Genomic DNA, 18,973 nt, shown 5'->3' on the forward strand with positions numbered 1-18,973 from the left:
AATCATAAAATTATGGAGTTGGAAAGAACCTATTTTTTTTTAAGATTTTATTGGGGAATTGGGGAAGGGGAACAGTGTTGGGGAATTGGGGAAGGGAAAAAGTCAAGTTGTCCTTAAATCTTAGTTGTGGAGGGTGCAGCTAGCTCAGCTCCAAGTCCAGTCACCATCTGGCCGCCCATCAGCAACTCCAGGCTGCTCAGCTTGAGGTGCCGTGTTCAACCTTAGTTGCGGGTGGGTGTAGCTGTAGCCCACCATCCCATGAGGGAGTCAAACCAGCAACATTGTTGTTAGGAGCATGTGCTCTCACAAGCAGAGCCATCCTGTCACCTGTTGGCAGCTCAGTGGCAGCCCAGCTCGGGCGCAGCTCACTGGCCCATGTGGGAATCTAACTGGCAGCCCTGTTGCTCAGAGCTCGTGCTCTTAACCGATTGAGCCACTTGGCCGGCCCGAACCAAACTAATCTTTTAATGTGTTCTCTCTCTCAGCTGTTTGATATGTTAGCTTTGCCCTCCTATAACAACGAAAATCTTCATTATGGCCAAACAGGATATTTAAAATAAGGTGGAGGTTTTACAGCTTATCAAAATTTTATAAGAGTTTACAAGGTATTTTTATTCCACGAAGGAAACATTTTATTGAGTCTAATATATGAAAACATTGGTGCAAACTAGTACAGCCTGTACAATAAACAATTTTATTTCTCGCAGCAATAAATTCACTTATTTGTTGTTTTTAATAAAACTAACAAAAAGTAATAAGAAGAGGAATTTTCATAAATATACTAGAGCAAAGAACAAATTCTACCCACACATTTCTCTTTGAGGGCAATGAGGAAAGGATCAACTGTGGCAGTGAGAGTCCCTAGCAGGATAGGCCTCCCCAGCTGCACCCAGTCCCATAAAAACAGAATTCTCTAACAGCAAACTCACCATGTACAGTTTAGCCATCTTCCTATTATATATGTCTGCTAAGGTGTCGTCATAATCATCTTCTTCCCTAAGCTTCGGCTTTTTTCCTAAAACCTGAAAAAGACATAAACAGATAAAAGACCTCATTAAAGAATGCAGATTTGATAAAAGAAAACCATCTGACATTTCTAAAGACATAGAATATAAAATATTGCAATTAAAATGACGAGGCTCAAACATTTCTCAGTAATTATGCTGCATAGGCCTTCCCCATGGGTCAAATCAATCAATGGCATTAAGTAAACAAAAAGCAGAGCTTGCTGGTGATGTGAACTTCCAAAAAAGTAAAATCCCAACCTTGAAAGTCTAGGTGTCCGTATTATTGAAAACTAGCAGGAATTAATTAAAATATGATTTCTAAGGTTAGTTCTGCAACAGAATTTCTTCTGTGACCTTTGCTTCTAGAAGAAGCAATCTATAGGTTTAAATTATTATTACAAAGATCTGGGTCAAAATAACTATTTGATGGTAGGGTACTAATATCATTGCTGACATATTAAAGGCTAGATAAAGTACAAGTTCTTGATGACCATATCATGGTTTCTTACTGTATCCTCGGCACTTAGAACAGTGCTTGAGACCTAGCAGATGCTCAATAACTAGTTGTCAAATGAACAAACTAATGTATTTATTCTTGCATATATGACGCAATCTGAAAGTTCAAGTAAACCATTTGGTAGGAAGTATGCTTGAATCTGCTTTGAATTTCTGTACACTAAAAGCACACAAATGGTATGTCTAGGAAGCACCTTCATTAATTAAATTAACTGACACAAACATAGAATGCTAAGGACAGGAATAAAATGTGAATTTACTCTAAACCATGTGACTTTCTTAACAACATAGATATAAATTCAAGTTTAAAACATGCAAAAATGGTATTAATTTGGATTCAATAAATATTTAATATATAATGAACTGCTTGCATAATGTCTGATATTCAGTATGTCTTACAATGCAGTATATGAATATCAGACAATAATAAAATGTATATAAATTCTAATCCTTGCATGAGTATAGGCATAGCCTCGAGTTTAGAAATACATTAAAAAATGTATTTCCTCTGGGAACATGCCCATCTTTTTGTTGATATAATGCTTAATAAAATGCTTTAATGATTACACATACTAAATTATTATAACATGGTTTTTCTTTTTTGTTAAAAGTATGATCAAGACAAAAAATTAAAATGCTTGCAACCAGAAACATTGCTGTAACAGTTTTACTTTGGTAGAAGTATGTGTCTCTTGTAAGAACAGTGAAAAGGCTCTTCATATACCTTTTTTTTTTGTTTTGAAGTTATATCTCATTATTTTATTTTTTATTTTCCTTATTCTTTTATTTTTATTTTTTATTCTACTCCAACTGAGGCAATATTGCTTAGAGTCAACATGTCTAATTCTAGGAAGTTTCCCAACAGACCAAGTGAGTCTCAGATTTGGGGCACACTCTCACTTTTAATTTTCAGGCAATAATTAATTCCTATATTAGCCAGAGATCTCAATTAGCCTCTCAAAGGACTGAGCATAGTTGAGAATTGAACCCAGGGGATTTACCAAAAACAGGATTAACTCTCGGAGTAAAGGGGTGCTGTATATTGCCAGGCATCTCTCAGGATCATTTTAATGTTCAGTTCAACAACTAAGCATTTCCCAATACCTCACTGGGGTATATGAGTTTTCCAACCACTTCTCCCAGCCCTTAAGCACTTTGTATCCTGCCTAGAAAGAGAAAAATAATTAAATATGCTCACTTTATCAACTATGCCATATATTTTGATCTTTGAAATAAAATGTAAACACAGCTTTTTCTTTTTCTCTACAGGTAGGATAATGCTTAAATTGAAAACACTCATTTTAGGTTTCTCAAATGATTAAAATCTAGATCATGTAATCCTTTGTGCATGAAATAACATATTTTGACAATTTAAAGAGGAAATGACACAGAGAAAGCCTCATCTGAGGCTGCTCCATAAAAAACATCATCTATTGGGCCGGCCGAGTGATGCATTGGTTAGGAGTTGGCTTGGGACGCCAGTTCTAAGCAGCAGGGCCCCAGTTCGGATCCCACATGAGGGCCAGTGACGCTGCGCCCTCTGCAGTTAAGATGGTGAACAACAGCTCAACCTGGAGCTGGGCTGCTGTGAGTCGCCGGTGACGGCGTAGGCTGCAGGGTGCGTGAGCTTTCGTGAGCCGCTGTGAGCAGCCGTCCAATGGCTGGCGAGTGACTGCCTCACCCAGGAAGAGCACAGTGATAATACCAACATAGGCCAGTAAAGCGACGTCCTCCACAACTAGACTGAAGAACAAAAGGACAGCAACTTGTCTGTTCCCCTTACCCCAGTGCTGTTCCTCTCCCCCGATTCCCCAATAAAATCTTAAAAAGAAATGTCATCTATTGTTCTAGCCAAGCCCTGTCACTCAAGCTTGGAGCCCCTCCTTTCCATTAATGATTTTCTGTAAGTTTCCACTTATAAGGATCAACATCCTCTAACACACTCCAAACTGAACTTATCTTTCCACAAAACTGGACATTCTCAATTCATCACGTGTGTCAATGTATCTTCAGTCTTCTAGTCACCTGAACTTAAAATCATGTGGTCAGTTTTGAATACTTCCTGTCCTCCATTTTGAATCTCCTACGCACTTTGTCATTAAATTCTACTTCTTTATGATAATATTTAGAGTTACAGATTCCTGTCTATTCCTTAATTCCCAGCCTCATTTAGTGACGTCCCTCATCACCCACGTCATGGGTTGTACCTACTCTAGTCACCTCCCTTCTGCCTTCAGTCTGCCTCATCTTCTCATCCAGAAAGTTATTCTGTACACTGGTTGGTTGGCCTCTTATTCCACTTTGCTCCTATATTTCAAGAATATGACTACAGATAAAGATGTATTGGGTTGTCGGAGAAGTCATGATGCATTTTTGCAATGAAAAACATCGAAAAAATATGTTATGACTTTTCCAACAACCCAATATATCTTATACCTGCAGGAGTGGTTCTTAAAGCTCAATGTGCTCAAGCAATGTCTAGGTGACTTGATAAAATACAGATTCCCAACTGCCAGCTATTAAGCACTAGGTTTGGGGTGAGGCCCAGGAATCTGCACGCCAGGTGATTCTGAATTGGGTGCAAACTGACCGAGCCCAAACTCCTCTGTTTGGATACCAAAGCTCCCCCAGGGGCTGCTGTTACCTGCCCTGCATTATTTCTCAGCATTCTCCTCCAAGCACCCTCTCTAACCAGGCCAATGTGTTTGGTGTTCCCTGTGGAAATCTGCACTTTCCTTCTCCAGCGCCTTACCTAATGCTGTATGTAACTGCTGCCTAGGTTGACCGGGTGTGGCAGAAGCAAAACTGAGCAATGAATCCTTGGTTGGTTCAGCTAATTATAATCAGCACAGGAGTAGATACCACTTATTAAATGCCTGTTATGAGCCACACATTGTATCATGAGCTTTAAACACATCATTACATCCTTATAAGAGCCCCCATGAACTTCATCCGTTATCATCATTTTACAGAAAATGTCACTGATGCTTAATAGATTAGGAAACTGAGGCTGGAGAAGTTAAGTTTTGCCTTCTGCCCAAGTCCCATAAATACTAAAGTAATGATGTAAGGACCTTCCAACTCCTACTGCAATGCTCTCTATGTAAATTCCTACCTTAATTAAGACATCTGCATTCTTTTTACCTTAATCAGTTTAGTGTGACTGCCTCTGCTTCTATTTTTGCTAAAAAGAAAGTAAGCTGTCAGGTACTAAGAGATAACATTTTAATTACTCAGTAACCCTTGTGTCTCATTTCCTTTCCCTGATTGATGAAAAAAAAAAAAGTCGGTAGATTGCAAGCATATGGTGAATAGAAATAAATTATAAAAGTGAAGAACTGTCTTGTTGTTATGGTGTATTTTCTTGCCTCAAGTAAATGCAAGGCATTTTATGCCTTAGGCAAGTCAAATATTTACTAATGGGGAAGATACAGAGATAGATGATAGGATAGGTAATTCCAAGGAAAGCCGTGACCTCGTTTAGCCAGTTCCACCTAAACGGGGTGTGAGATCCCAACACTAGATCCCCTCCTCTCAGTGAGGTGCTGCTTCCTTGCCTCTAAAACACCTTTATCCCTTTATTGATATACCAAGTAAAGGGTAATTTAATGTATCAAATAGTGGATAAAGGTATTTTAGACTGAGGGAAAGTGTGTGAAATATATGTTTGGATAAATGGATACAGTGAATCGGGTGTCTGCAAGAGAGGTCAGGGCTGTGCAAGAACAGGACTTTCTGTCATTGAAGGATTCCACATCTGTGCTGTCCAATACGGTGTCACCAGCTACCGGAAGCTATAGAGCACCTGAAATGTGGCAAGTGCAACCAAGTAGCTGAATTTTAAATTCTATTTAATTTTAACTAATTTAAATCAGAACTTAAATAGCCATTTGTGTGTCATGGATGCTGTGGTTGACAGGGGATGTGGTGGCCTTGGGCAAGTCAGCCTGATGCAGGTCTGATCCTCAGTGTCACTGTCACCTCAGCCAGCATATTGGAGATGAGATTTAGAGGGTCCAACTCACAAGAGTTAACTCATAAGCTATTCTCTGCGAAGCTAATTCACCGGTTACTATAGCATGGAAAGCTAACTTACAAATTGTTATAACACAGGCTGCTGACTCACAAGTTATTAAAATACATAGGCCAGGAAGCCAACTTATTACACTAGGACAGTTCTTTGCGCTGGCTGCATATTAGAGGAGTTACGATAAAGAATACAAAAATCTGCATCTGAGCCTGAGATTCTGATTGAAGCCCTGCTATTGTGTTTTCAACCTCACCGCCCCCCACCCCCACCCCGGGGTCTGGTTCAGTGATAAATTCCAGTGTTCAGTGGAATCAGCTTTGTAAACCTGGTCCATTCACCTTAACCATGAGGGCACACATCTGCTAAGCATTTCTGATGTTCACATAGCTTTTCAGGGAACTTCTCCCCTGAACAAATTATCATGGTCTGGTGGTCTGGAAGCTACCCTGGAGCAAATCTCAGGTAAAGATTTTATGCCATCTGCCCTGTGTGGGATCATCCAAGCTTTATTTTATAAGACCTTAAACCCACTTGGACACCTACCTGATCAGGGCTGGAATGGCTACTACCAGTGTTAGCCTTTGGGGTTCCTAGCTTCTATGCTTTACAACCCCTTCATTTGGTGGGCTCAGCGATTCACTCCTAAGTGATTCTGTGACCTTGTTCTCATATTTAAAATGGTATAATAATTCGTATCACTCACAATTATTATGAGGAGTAAGAGAAATAATTAATGCATGTGAGGTGACTGTCACTATACCTGGCACATAGCGAAAACTCAACAAAAGTTGGGTCTTGCATCCAGAGTCAAATCCTGCTTTGGTCAAAAGGTCCTTCTCTCTTCTGGAGATGCCCCTGCATATCACCTCTCTGCTTCTTTGCATGATGATTTTACCATCAAAGCTCTTGTCACACACTGCCCCATCGACTTACACTCACCTAATACTTGGTTCATGTCTTGATCTAATGATGTCATTAAGTAATCTGTATGTCTTGATAGTGCACCCTTATCAAAGCCTTATATTTTAGATTTAAACTACCAATTGAAGACAGATCTATATATCTTTTTTCAAGCAAAACCTAGAAAATCATCTCCTGTGCAAGCAGCAAGGGAATAGCTGATAATACTGAAAAGGAAGAATTAGACGTACTATTCTCTTCCCTTTGAAGTTTCTCCACAATGATGGTGTGTATGATGTCATTAGTCCTTGGCTATAAAACTAATTCTTTGATCTTCGCATGTGTTTCAATCATATCTCCCCATTTAGTGCGGTACATATGACCATCTTTTGGTGAGGCAGGATATATCAGTTATGTAAGATTTATTATAGGACGTCTATGATTTATCAGCATTACAAAGGGCCACGGCTGTAACGGTTAACAGTTAGCTGTGATGCCTCAGCAAGGGGACTTTCAGTGCAGGAATGCTAACTAGGTTTTACCTGTCCTTGCTACATCCCCATGCAGGGAGTGGCTGCTGGAGCAGTCTGCGGAGAAAAACTCTGAGGTTGCTTCCAAATTTAGTGAAAAAGTTTAACTACCAGTTATTACATGCATGGGCAGGTAGGAGAAGTGGCTAGACGTAGTTCATTTATTTTTAATCCCAAACATATGAAAATAGCCTGTAAGGATCCTCAACTTCTTAGACGTTTAAGGGGTTTCAGGTCCACAGAGGATCACCCTGCTCCTCTTAAGGTTGGCCCTCCACCATTCGGCTTCTGGGCTTCTTCGCTCAGTAACTCATTGCTTATTTTCACCAACGTTGAAGATTACCAGAGGAAAAACTACATTAGGTTGGATGAGTGGAGGCAGGGAGAAGAAAAAACTGCTTTTCTTTTTCAATTTCTTCTTCTGCAGTCTCTTCCTTTGAGGCCAAAAATAAGATAAAGAGCTACATAGAGCATGCTTATGAAGCAAAGATGAGCTATTACAGCTCTAGGGCTGTTTTTTCATTATCCCCCCATCATATTCACATAGGTGCACACTTACACACATTTCATCTTATCGCCTATGTCCCTGTAGGGAGAGGTAAATAAACCTGATTTACATAAAACGTTTAAACAGATTAGTACCAGTTTTATGGCAAGAGAGTTGTGAAAACGTCCTCTTTATCTACCTAATTCAGAAAATTTTCCGGCACCAAAATTTAATTGAGCAAGCTCAAAATGGCTTTTATGTACTCTGGGATGCTTGAGAAATATTTGCATACATTTTATACGCACATTAAAGGAATGTATTTTCTTTCCGAAAAAATGTCTACCCCAATTACCCTGTATCTAATGACTGCATGGTGTTGGCTGAAAGGCTGAATGCTCCCAGTAGGAGATAGAAAACAAAAGCTCAGGCCAGTCCACTGAGCAGAAACATCGTGTTACTAAGGCTATTACCTAGGATGTGGACCAGAGAAAATAGGTATGATTGTCAAAAATGTGTGGCAAACGTTTGGCAGTTATAACAATAACTTCCCAGCAGATGGGATGGCCATCTCTGTAGGTTTAAGGTTGCATTCTCTAGAAGGAAGACGCCTGGGTGTGAATCAAAATCACTCTTTCTCATTCCTACTTAGGGAGGTGGCACAGCCTCTCTCTGACTCAGTTTCTTCATTGGTAAAGTGAGGGTGTAAAAATGTTATTGGTGCTCTGTCCATCTCACCTCAGCCTACCACAGAGGTCATCTGCAGATAATTGAAGTCAAAGCCATCTGCTGTCTGTCTGATGGCTTTGTCTGGCCACCGAGCTGTACTGCAGCCACCCACATGCAGGCTGGAGGTGCTGGGTAGTTAACACCTAAGGAGCGTCCTTCAACCAATGAGGCATGGGAGTTACTGGCTAAATCTTGCACCACTTCAGCCTTCAGGGAGCCAGTTCTGACGTGGGTCCCATACAGCTTCTCAGAGGGTCCCTCTGGGACTAAGTCCCAGTTGCCTGCAGCAGTAAATAACTTATTAAAAGGGATGGCCAGTTACCTCAGTTGGTTAGAGCACAGTGCTCACAACAGCAAGGTTGCCAGTTCAATTCCCCACATGGGCCACTGAACTGCACCCTCCACAACTAGATTGAAAGGACTACTCAACATGGAGCTGATGGGTCCTGGAAAAGCACACTGTTCCCTAGTTAAAAAACAAAACAAAAAAACTTATTAACAAATCATTGCCTCATTTTACTCCTCCTTGGCGCTTCCTGGGTCATCTCCCAAATAACGGCCTGCCCCCAAGTCCTCCTCGCAGAGTTGGCTTTTGGAAGAACACAAACCAAGACAGGGAATGATAAATGTATCCACTTCATGGGGCTGTTGTAACAATTTAATGAGCCCATTCCTGTAAGGCCCATGGAAGAATGCCAGTCACATGGAAAGCACATGGTTTCTTGTGCTGGTGCTCACTGTTACCCCCTCTGCAGCAAATAAAATCCACAAGAAATGGTTTCTTAAATTATGGGATTGCTGTGTTAACGATAAGAAACACTTGTATGATATTTGTGTGTGTGTGTGTGTGTTTTAAGCTGAGCCATCCTGCCTCCTGTTGGCAGCTCAGCAGCAGCTCAGCTCAGGCCGGGAATCGAACCACTGTTGCTCAGAGCTCAAATTCTTGAGCAAGCTTTAACCAACTGAGCCACTCAGCTGGCCCGACTTGTATGATATTTTTAAAAAATGCAAGTAGAAAGAGTAAGAAGTGAACAGAAATTCAGCCTACCAGTGAGCGATCTGCCTTTACTCATGTAAAACACAACACAATGAAATTACACCACACAGTGAAATCATGCCATCACCAACGAAGGGGCTCCATGGTGATGACTATCACAGCAAATGATATGCAGCTGTAGTGTATTTACCACTTGCTTCAAAACAGATTTTAATCAACATATTTGTCTTGTCCATGTACACTCTATCAGACATCATTAAAATTTACTTTGTTTTTTTTTTTTTTTTAGTTGCCAGCATTCATTGAAATAGAGCACTGATATTTAATTTTTCAGTTATGCATGGTATAGGACTACATTTCCCAGTATACTGGTTTGGCTTTTTTGTTTGTTTGTTTGCATACAGATACTAATATATCTTTTTTTATTAACAGTATGTTAGTACCTTTTCCTGATTAGTAGAACGTTATGGAATATCCGGCACTGTAATTTCCTACTGGTTTCCACAAAAAGTGTATTGTTATTTACATGAACAAACGGTGGAATTGTGAATCACTGAATTTTAGAGATCTGGCCCCTTGTTTTCTTAGTTTGGCAAATTCTTAGCACAAGGAATAAGAAGAAACTGACCTAAAATTGTTGGAAGAAAATATAGTCTTAATGTTTGATTTCTTTTTAAGTTATATGTTATCACAAATATTACAACAAACACGAGGAGCCATAAAAACTGAGAGAATAGAAACCTGGCATCCTAGTTTAATATTTATGTTACTTTATCTCTTCAGATATAGATTTTGTGGGGGCAAAGATCCATCATTCTCTACAGTCCATCTGTCTTAGCATTGCATTATTCTGTTTACAGGTCCATCATTATTCCCTCACTTCAGCGACAAAACTAAAGGAAAAATTGCATCATTCACAAATGATTGCCAAGTGGTATTAATTTGGACTGACACATTATAAAAGTGACACCTTATCAGTAAGGTCACATCTCTTCATGTTGAACTTTGGTGTGACCAAGTGGATGATTATTTAGAATATGATTATTTTATTGCAGCATATGGACAACTATACTGTTGCTATATTCCTTAGCTTTATTCAGAATATTTCAACTTCCCCCACTGGAGTGAATTGGTGAGGAACAAAATGGGAACCTGAATACTAGAAATCCAAACAAAAGAGTCATTAACTAAATTAACTAAATTAACAAGTGGATGGTTCCTTGAACAGTGCCTGACACATAGCAAGCAATCAATAAATGGAAGAATAAATGGCAATAGCAAGCGCAGTGCTCTTGAAAGCATCATAACCTTGCAGCATGCGCTACTTGTCACTACAATTTTTTGGCTTTGGGGTTTACACTATGTGTCATTGCCTTAAGGAAAACTAAGAAAATAATTACAGGGTGACAGAGGGAAGAAAAGATGCCTCTTTGCTGCTACCTCTGATACTTAGTATTTTTATTTTTTGTAGACTCAAATTTTATGTAGCCTCAGGGCTAATCTAGAGAGAATAGCAAATAGTTTAGATCCCTTTAACTTAAAAATCTTTGAATAGTAAACCCATAAATGGACCTTCTCTTTCCATGTGGCTCTCATAATAATGTTATTTCAATCAGACAACAAATACTGATGAACTTCTCCGATGTGACAGACACCATGCTACATGAATGGGAAATTTCACAATATTTAACTATCCCATTTCCCAAGAACTTACAAAAAGACCCTGGACTATAAAGGAGGGATAAACAAGGAAGCTAAATCACTTGGACAGCACACAAAGAGATTTATGCCTCTCTGACAAAATGTTTTTTGTTGTCTCTTAGCATTAAAGTGTTTACTGTGTAAATTGACCAAATTAATACCTCAAGCAACTCAAATTTCCATCTGTACAAATTACAGAGTTTTGACTAACAATGGAGTATATAAGAGGACAACAGAAAATAGTTTAATGAGTGATATGTGTGTGTGTGTGTGTGTGTGTGTGTGTGTGTGTGTGTGAGATAAACCCACAAAACAATCTTAGGTCTTACACTGAAGGAGCTCAAAACACCCATGTTTGCTCCCTGATGCTAAAAAGCAATGTGATTTTTATTCTTATTTGTATTATTTGCCTATCATCCTTTATACCCTGTTTAAAAATACTATACACTTACTGTTACTAAATGCTCATGAGGAGGATTTTCAAAACAGCTCCCATTTCCATTATTGTTATTTTCTTTGATTCATTTTACACTATTTTACAAAGGTAAATGGGGATTGATTTATCTAATCAAAGATCATCTCCAGAAAATAATATTTCTTCCATTCTCTATAGCATCATTTTCAAACGATCATGCCTGATTTAAATATACAATGACATTTTAGTTGAAAGATTAAAATACGAGCCCATGCAAATCTAATAAACCCACGATTATGCCACAAAGCAAGCATTTCCACAGAGAAACTTTAAGGAATGTTGACGGAATTCTAAATTTCCTAATTTGAATTTAATTTCTTTCTTAATTTTTTAATCTGTATGCTGAAATGTATGACCATTCCAAGCTTAGATTATGAAATGTTCAAAATCACTCCTGATTTTATTTCCTGTGAATTTAAGTCATACAGAACCTTCGGAAGCATTCGCAATGTGCACAGCCTTTAGATGTACAGTTTGGGGGAAGAATAAGAAAAACATATTGAGTGATTTAAGCAAAATAAGTCAGACAAAAAAAGTCGAGGACCATATGATTTCACTGATATGTGGTATATAAAACTGAAAACAGCAAAGGAACAAGACAAATGAAGAAACAAAAACTCATAGACACAGACAATAGTTTAGTGGTTACCAGAAGGCAAGCGGGGAGAGGGGTGGTAGATGAGGGTAAAGGAGGTCAAATATACAGTGATGGAAAGAGAACTGACTCTGGGTGGTGAACACACAATGTGATATACAGATGATGTGTTACAGAATTATACACCTGAAACCTATGTAACTCTACTAACAACTGTCACCCTAATAAACTTTAATTAAAAAAAAAAAAGATCTTAAGCCAATACAGGAAATTGTTAATGTAATAACAATTGGTAGATATGACTGTCAGTTATTAATATTCTTTCTTTTTATGTTTGAAATATTTCAAAATTAAATATGTTAAATTAAAAAAAATTAAAAAATAAAAATAAAGCTCTACATCTGTGTGTTCCTGGGTTTAAGGAGCATAATTACTCTTAACTCAGAGGTGAGAAGAGGCAGCACCAGGCCTGGGGCAACAGCCCAGCAAAGCAATAGAGGCCAGCAGGAGGCAGCAGCAACGTGTTGGAGACTAAGAGGAGGAGTGGGTTTCGTGGTGGCTGGACACTAGGCGGGCAGTAACCGGACCCGGGAAGGAGAAGTTTACAGGTGGGGGTATCCAACTACAGCTCCTGGGAACACACATTTTTATACACAGAATGAAAAGCATTAAGACACCAGCTATTTATTTCTTACCGTGCTAGGTACTTTCACCCAGAGTATAAAAAAATCGACCTATTACAAAGGAAAGTATTGCAGCAAGTATGAATAAGCTTAAGACACAGTTACTACTTTCCAAGGGATTATTATAATGACCCATCTGTAGAAAGAGGGCTAGCAGAATATATGAATTCTCCTTATCTAAACAGTAATTGCTCCTACATAAGTATACTTGGTTTTAAAACTAAATAGGATGACTTTGTTCATATCTTCACCACCATTACCATCTAATAAAATGCAGGAAAGTTTTAAAAGCAATACTATCCTCTCAAAAACAGGAAAACAAATGGAATGGTTGTCTGCGACCATGGCGGTCACAGTTAATTGTATTCATTATCCAAATATTAATGAGCAATGAGTTACAGCTGTGAGGATTAAACAGCTATGAAGGCAGTCCCTGCCCTGGAGGAGCTTGGAACAGCATTAATAAGATATAAATTTTATTTGGCAAAATACTCTGGGGGAAATATGACAAAAACGTTACGTTTTGCCTAAATAGGTATCTCTAAAGGATAAAATAAGAACTATCTGCACTATTCAACTCTACCTTTTACTTACAAGATACACAGAGGAGTACATCATAAACATCTGATCAACTTGCCAAGAGAATGACTGAATAAGTTATTTTATTTTCAAGTTGCCAGTTATGACTTATAATAACAAGATGAACGTAATCCTTATATTGGGATATTCTTTGGAGGTTAATCTAGTCTACATACTATTATCATATAGTATAAACTACATAAATTTATCAAAGAAGGCTTCCAACTAATAGTGGCATCATTCTGACCATGACTTTTGGTGTTTGCAGACCCTCACAATCTGTTTTAGATCTACTGCGTTTTTATCTCCTTAATCGGGCCATAAAATAGTCTTTGAGCTTCACTGAAAATCAATCCAGTGCTCAATAAGCACTTATTAACAGAGACATAATATGATATTCTAATTTTTCTTCCAATTTTCTTTCTTTTTTTTTGGGTCCAGAATCTGAAACAATGATTGTGCATATGACTTTCCAGGGAGACTTGGTGTTTTTATACAAGCAATAAATCCAACAGTTCAGCAACACAGAATCTGCTTACAATCTCCCTGTAGTATTTTCACTTCCAGTATTCTGTCACTAGCATTTATAATGATTCTAGACTTAACAAGTTCATTCAACAAGACTGAAAAAAAGTCTTTCCGGGTTAGAAAAATTAGTTGTTTCCTGTTGTCATTTAAACAACTTGCCCCTTCTTATTCTCTTTTTGATATCTACCAGATGGTGTCTTTTAAAAAATGAATGAATATAAAACAGATTGATAAGTTATTGACCTTAACAATTTTGTCTCGGGATTTGTTTTTAACCTCCCTCCTAATGTTTGGAGAATGTATAGGGCCAACGAAGACAGTTTGGGACCTTGGGGCTGGTAAAATATTCAATTTCCCTTTTCCTTCATTGATTATTTATTTTAAGTATAAAATGATAAAAGGCCAAGAAAAAAGCTTTACATAATTTCTGTGTAGCTTCTCATGGTAAATAGGTGCATGTTTACAGTGAAAACAAGCACAGAGTAAAATGTGACTTTAGTTACAGGTTTTAATTAATTCCATTTACAGGATTACTTTCATATTTAGGCATATGAGCTTTTAAAAGTACTAAAGATACAGATAAGAGGCTAACCACATATCCTGCTTCCCCAGACAGTCTAGTTAATATGTGTCTTGTATGGTTAGTGCACCTTCTACTCTCCAAAATGTTTTGGTTTGAAAGAAAAATTTATAATCACCCTAGAGATAAACCAAATTAACATCATGTGGAAATCATAGTTTGATCAATAAATATCTGAAATACCTCAAAAAGATCAATTGTTCAAAAAAACTCTCAGAAAAATTATTTTTCAATATTTTTGTTACCAAGCACTCGAATGTGTTAGAAAGACATGTTCCAAAATTTCAGCATTGAATCCAAAGTAATGACAATAAGGCCATTTAACTGGCTGAGAAGTCATTGGTGTCAAGCCATTACTAACCATTATATTTAGACTTTCAAAAATTGTGAAGATAAATAATTTAGAAAGATTCTCATTAAAAACAAGTCACTTAAAAGTTAATTTAAAAAAGATATTTCAAAAGATTTTTAGAATCCTTTTCTAGCAATGTATTAGAGTTTCAGAAAAAGAAACAGCATTCCATTATTTTAAACAAGGCAACCTTTTTTGTGTATGTGCTATGGACCTGGTTAGGCCACTTTTGAAGCTTATGAACCTCTAAGAAAAATATTTTTAAATATGTAAAATAAAATACAAAGTATTACAATGGAAACCAATTATACTGAAATACAACTATTAAAATATCAAAATATGTTTAAAACTAATGTGATAAAATAATATATGGCCTCTTCATTAACCCATTAAATAACATTACTGAACAGCAGGTCTAATAACTTTCATAAAAATTACCAAGTAGTGATGAAAGTAAATAATATTCTGAAGTTATCTGCAATAACGATAATGTAACCTGAAAAGTCACAGGTACTGATCATGATACTCTAGTTTGTTGACTACATTCACAATCAGGGAAAATTTTCATTAAGAAGTTAGTGAATATGAAGTTTTGATTTTTTTTTCCCAACCATGTTCATGACCTTTTCGAATTCTATAGTTATAAGTACAACATTAAGAGAGTCTAAACAAACCAGTTTATCATATGTGCATAATTAATTCTTCAAATAACTACTAAGCTTTGTGATCAGGCTATAAAACAACATTTATAAAAACAAAAATCCACTGAATGCTTAAAAAAAATAAAATAAGGCTCTCACTGAAAATTTAGTTCAGTTTATTGTATGAGTGAGAGCTGTCAATATAACGCAGTATACATCAAATGTACTGAATGGAAACACAATGGGTGTTTTCTAGAATTTTTAAAAACCTAAAAATGAAAAGTCCCTAAAATACAGACATGGCATTTTATATTAAGAAGTATGTCCCTTATCCCTATCACTAATGTTTTAAAATCAAAGATATATTTTTATCCATAATTTTCTTCAGGTTTACATTTTCTTAATTTAACAGTATAATATGTTAATTGACTGTTTAAACTTTTCTGTCTCAGAACTTTGAATAAAATCCAATAAGGACACCAAATGCATACGCATATAAGCTTACATATTAAGATAATATTGTATATAAAATTTTATAGTCTGTCCTTTCTCTTAGCGTTATATACCATGAACATCTCCCCACTGAATTAAAATTGTTTCCAAACCATCATTAATGTGAAAGTCTGTGTTTGGTAGTTATTAAAGTAATAAAGTTTAAAGACATTATAAGCAATAAAGTTATCTTATTATATAATATTTGATCACTGGATTATGAAGGCTATCACTGGATCAGGTAACTGAAATGCATTACATTGCTCTATATCAAAATTATTTAAATGTATGTTTATAAGATAGTCTTTGAGAAAACTTAAATGCAAATGGCTAACCTCATTGTGGTTAGTTACACCAATTGATAGTTACACCAATGGTGAGAGAAAACAGTCTTGACAGTTCTGTTTTTCTAGTACCATGACTTAGATAACGCTGATATTTCCTCTTACCTAATCCTAGCCTGAGTAGCAGAGATTGTTAAAATTAATGTGCGCACACCCACATACACATATCCCTCTCCTCACACACTCGACTGAAGAGTGGTAGGTAACCTTTTAAAAAACAACCAAAGTCACAATACCTGTATAAGCTCAAACGGTTCACTTCCTTCTTCCACCACAATTAATTGAGATCTGCCTTTCCTTTCATTGTCCCGAATAGCAATGGCGACCTGGCTTGCCTTCAGACGCTCGTATTTGTTACATGAGGAACCACACCATTGATAAATTTCCTAAAAGAAAGAGACAGATCTTTTGACTCCAGGAATATATGGAGGACATGCAGGCATGCTGCAATACACGTCACTATGTGCATTAAATATGAAGAAAAAAAGGTATAAAAAAATAAATAAATAAAAATACAAGGTGATGGAAGGAGACCAAACTTTGGGTGGTGAGCACACAATAGAGTATACAGATGCTGTATTATAAAGCTGTACATCTGAAGTGTATATAATGTTTTTAACCAATAGTACCCCAATACATTTAATAATAACAATGATTTAAAAGTATCTACTGTTGAGGTACATATGATTTTACATATTTAATTTATACCTCATTCTGTATCTTGTTGCTCTCAGCATTATAAAGTAAGCATTTTTTTAAACATGGAAAATATACATATTTCACCATTCTTTGTGTATATAATCCACTAAGTACAATTTATGAAAGTAAACTTATATAGGTTACTTAAATTTAAAATAAATAACAAACCACATTTCAGAAAGGTGATCAAGAATCTGTTATAGTAATATGCTCTTGATGATCATAAAAACTGATACAACACTTTGTAAAGCAATTTAACAACTCTTATCAAGAGCCATAAAAAGAGTTAAAACCTTTAACCTAGTAATAGCATTATCCAAAATTTATGTTAATAAATTATTCATAAAAAGAAAAAAACCACACATACAAGGTTTTTTTTGCTATGTGATTATATTAGTGAGGCACTGGAAATACATTCAATGTTCAATAATAGGATAACAGTTACATAAATTAGGATACATAGGAAAAAGATACTTAAATATCAAAGTTACATTTTTCAAAAAATAAACAGAACAACAGTTTGATATATTGTAAATTAAATGAATTATATTAACTGCCATTTAGATCAAAATACTACATATTTTAGACTTCCGTACAGTGTTCAGAAGGTATACAGATACAAACATAAAATGGCAATATCATTTTCTCCATTAAATGTGGTTTGAAAGAGACGTTTAATGGCACCTAGTGGTGGGCTATGGGAATGGGCATTGTCACGCACTAGTAGGGAGGTATAAACTAACATGGGCTTTTTTGAGGGCAGTTTGGGATCATATTGAAAAATTACATGTGCTTTTACAATCAGGAAATTCAGTTTCTAGGATCTAGACTATAGAAGTATTCAAGCATGGGATACAAAAAAAAAGAAACAAACAAATAAAAAATGTTTCATCATTAGAAAGATGGCCACATAAAAGTCATTAAATGGATACTGCAGACATACTCTTCAGTTGTTAAAAACTGAGGAAAAGGTTTCTATATATACATATACTATATACATGTATATGTGTGTGTGTGTGTGTGTGTATACACACACACACACACATTTTTTTTTTTATTTTTAGGTTTCAATATTGGTGTAGAAAATTGTGCAAGGTATATCATCAAGAATAAAATAAAGCCATAGAATAATATAGTTCCATAGAATAATGTAGAAACAAAAACATAGGCTATTTCTGTATTTGCAGAAAAATATTTTCAAAAACACTGTTTTAACACATGGGGTGGGGCAGGTATAGGCAGAAAGCAAGCCTTCAATTTTTATGGTATCTAAGTCAGTGATTTTTCCTTTTTTTAAAAAAAAGTCACACCCTTATGGGCTGGCCAAGTGGCTTAGCTGGTTAAGAGCTCGCTCAAGAGTGCGAACTCTGAGCAACAGGGTCGCCAGTTCGATTCCTGTCCTGAGCTGAGCTGTAGCTGAGCTGCCGAGAGTTGTCAGGATGGCTCAGCTAAAAAAAAAAAAAAAAAGCACACATTTATTAGGTGTCTATTATGAGCTAGATAGTGGCATAGAGAGATGAATGAGAGAAAATCAGCAGGAGACAGTTGACATGTAGACAAATAATGCTAATAATATATTTGCACTAAATTTGGCTTTCAAAACATTTCCACATGTACTTTGGAGGCAGTTAGCATTGTGGTTAACTGTGAAGGAGACAGACCTTGGTGGCTACTCACTGGCTATGTGAGCTTTCATTTGGAATTTTTTAAAAAGCAAATAATAACAGCAAGACAAAAGAGCACCCAAGCATTCAAAGACATTGGCTCTTTTTTTCTGATTACAAGACATTTCCAGAGTCATTTCTTCATTCAAAAACAGTTTACTGATCACTTAAAATGGAGCCGGCTCTCTTTCAGGCCCTGGAGGTACAACTTTGAGCCACATCGGCCTGTGACAGTCGCCCTGATCCCTCACTGTCCCCCAGTTCCTGACTGACCTAGTCTACATTCCTCTTTACGAATAAAGTATACATTTTAGGAATTCAAGCCTTCATGAGAAGTAAAATAAAAAGGACAAGGCTTTGCAATCCTTTTCACTCTAGAATCTGATATATTCAACAGGTCAGAGGACGTTTTTTTCTGTTTCTAAGAGAATTGTGCACTTCTACTGT

At 36.7% G+C, this 18,973-nt stretch overlaps 1 protein-coding gene across 1 annotated transcript in view; it reads right to left on the reverse strand.

Annotated features, from left to right (window-relative positions):
• The window catches only part of SCIN (scinderin), a 43,934-nt gene extending 27,389 nt beyond the window's left edge, over nucleotides 1-16,545 (reverse strand). The window contains exons 1-2 of the mRNA XM_019634075.1: nucleotides 16,400-16,545; nucleotides 930-1,022 (exon numbers count right to left, since the gene is read on the reverse strand). Of these exons, the coding sequence (XP_019489620.1) occupies nucleotides 930-947 (18 nt within the window). The 5' untranslated portion in view covers nucleotides 948-1,022; nucleotides 16,400-16,545. The remainder of the gene's footprint in view (nucleotides 1-929; nucleotides 1,023-16,399) is intronic.
• Nucleotides 16,546-18,973: the final 2,428 nt, after the last annotated feature.

The sequence above is a fragment of the Hipposideros armiger genome, unplaced genomic scaffold, assembly GCF_001890085.2.
Source record: "Hipposideros armiger isolate ML-2016 unplaced genomic scaffold, ASM189008v1 scaffold_1489, whole genome shotgun sequence".
NCBI lineage: Eukaryota > Metazoa > Chordata > Mammalia > Chiroptera > Hipposideridae > Hipposideros > Hipposideros armiger.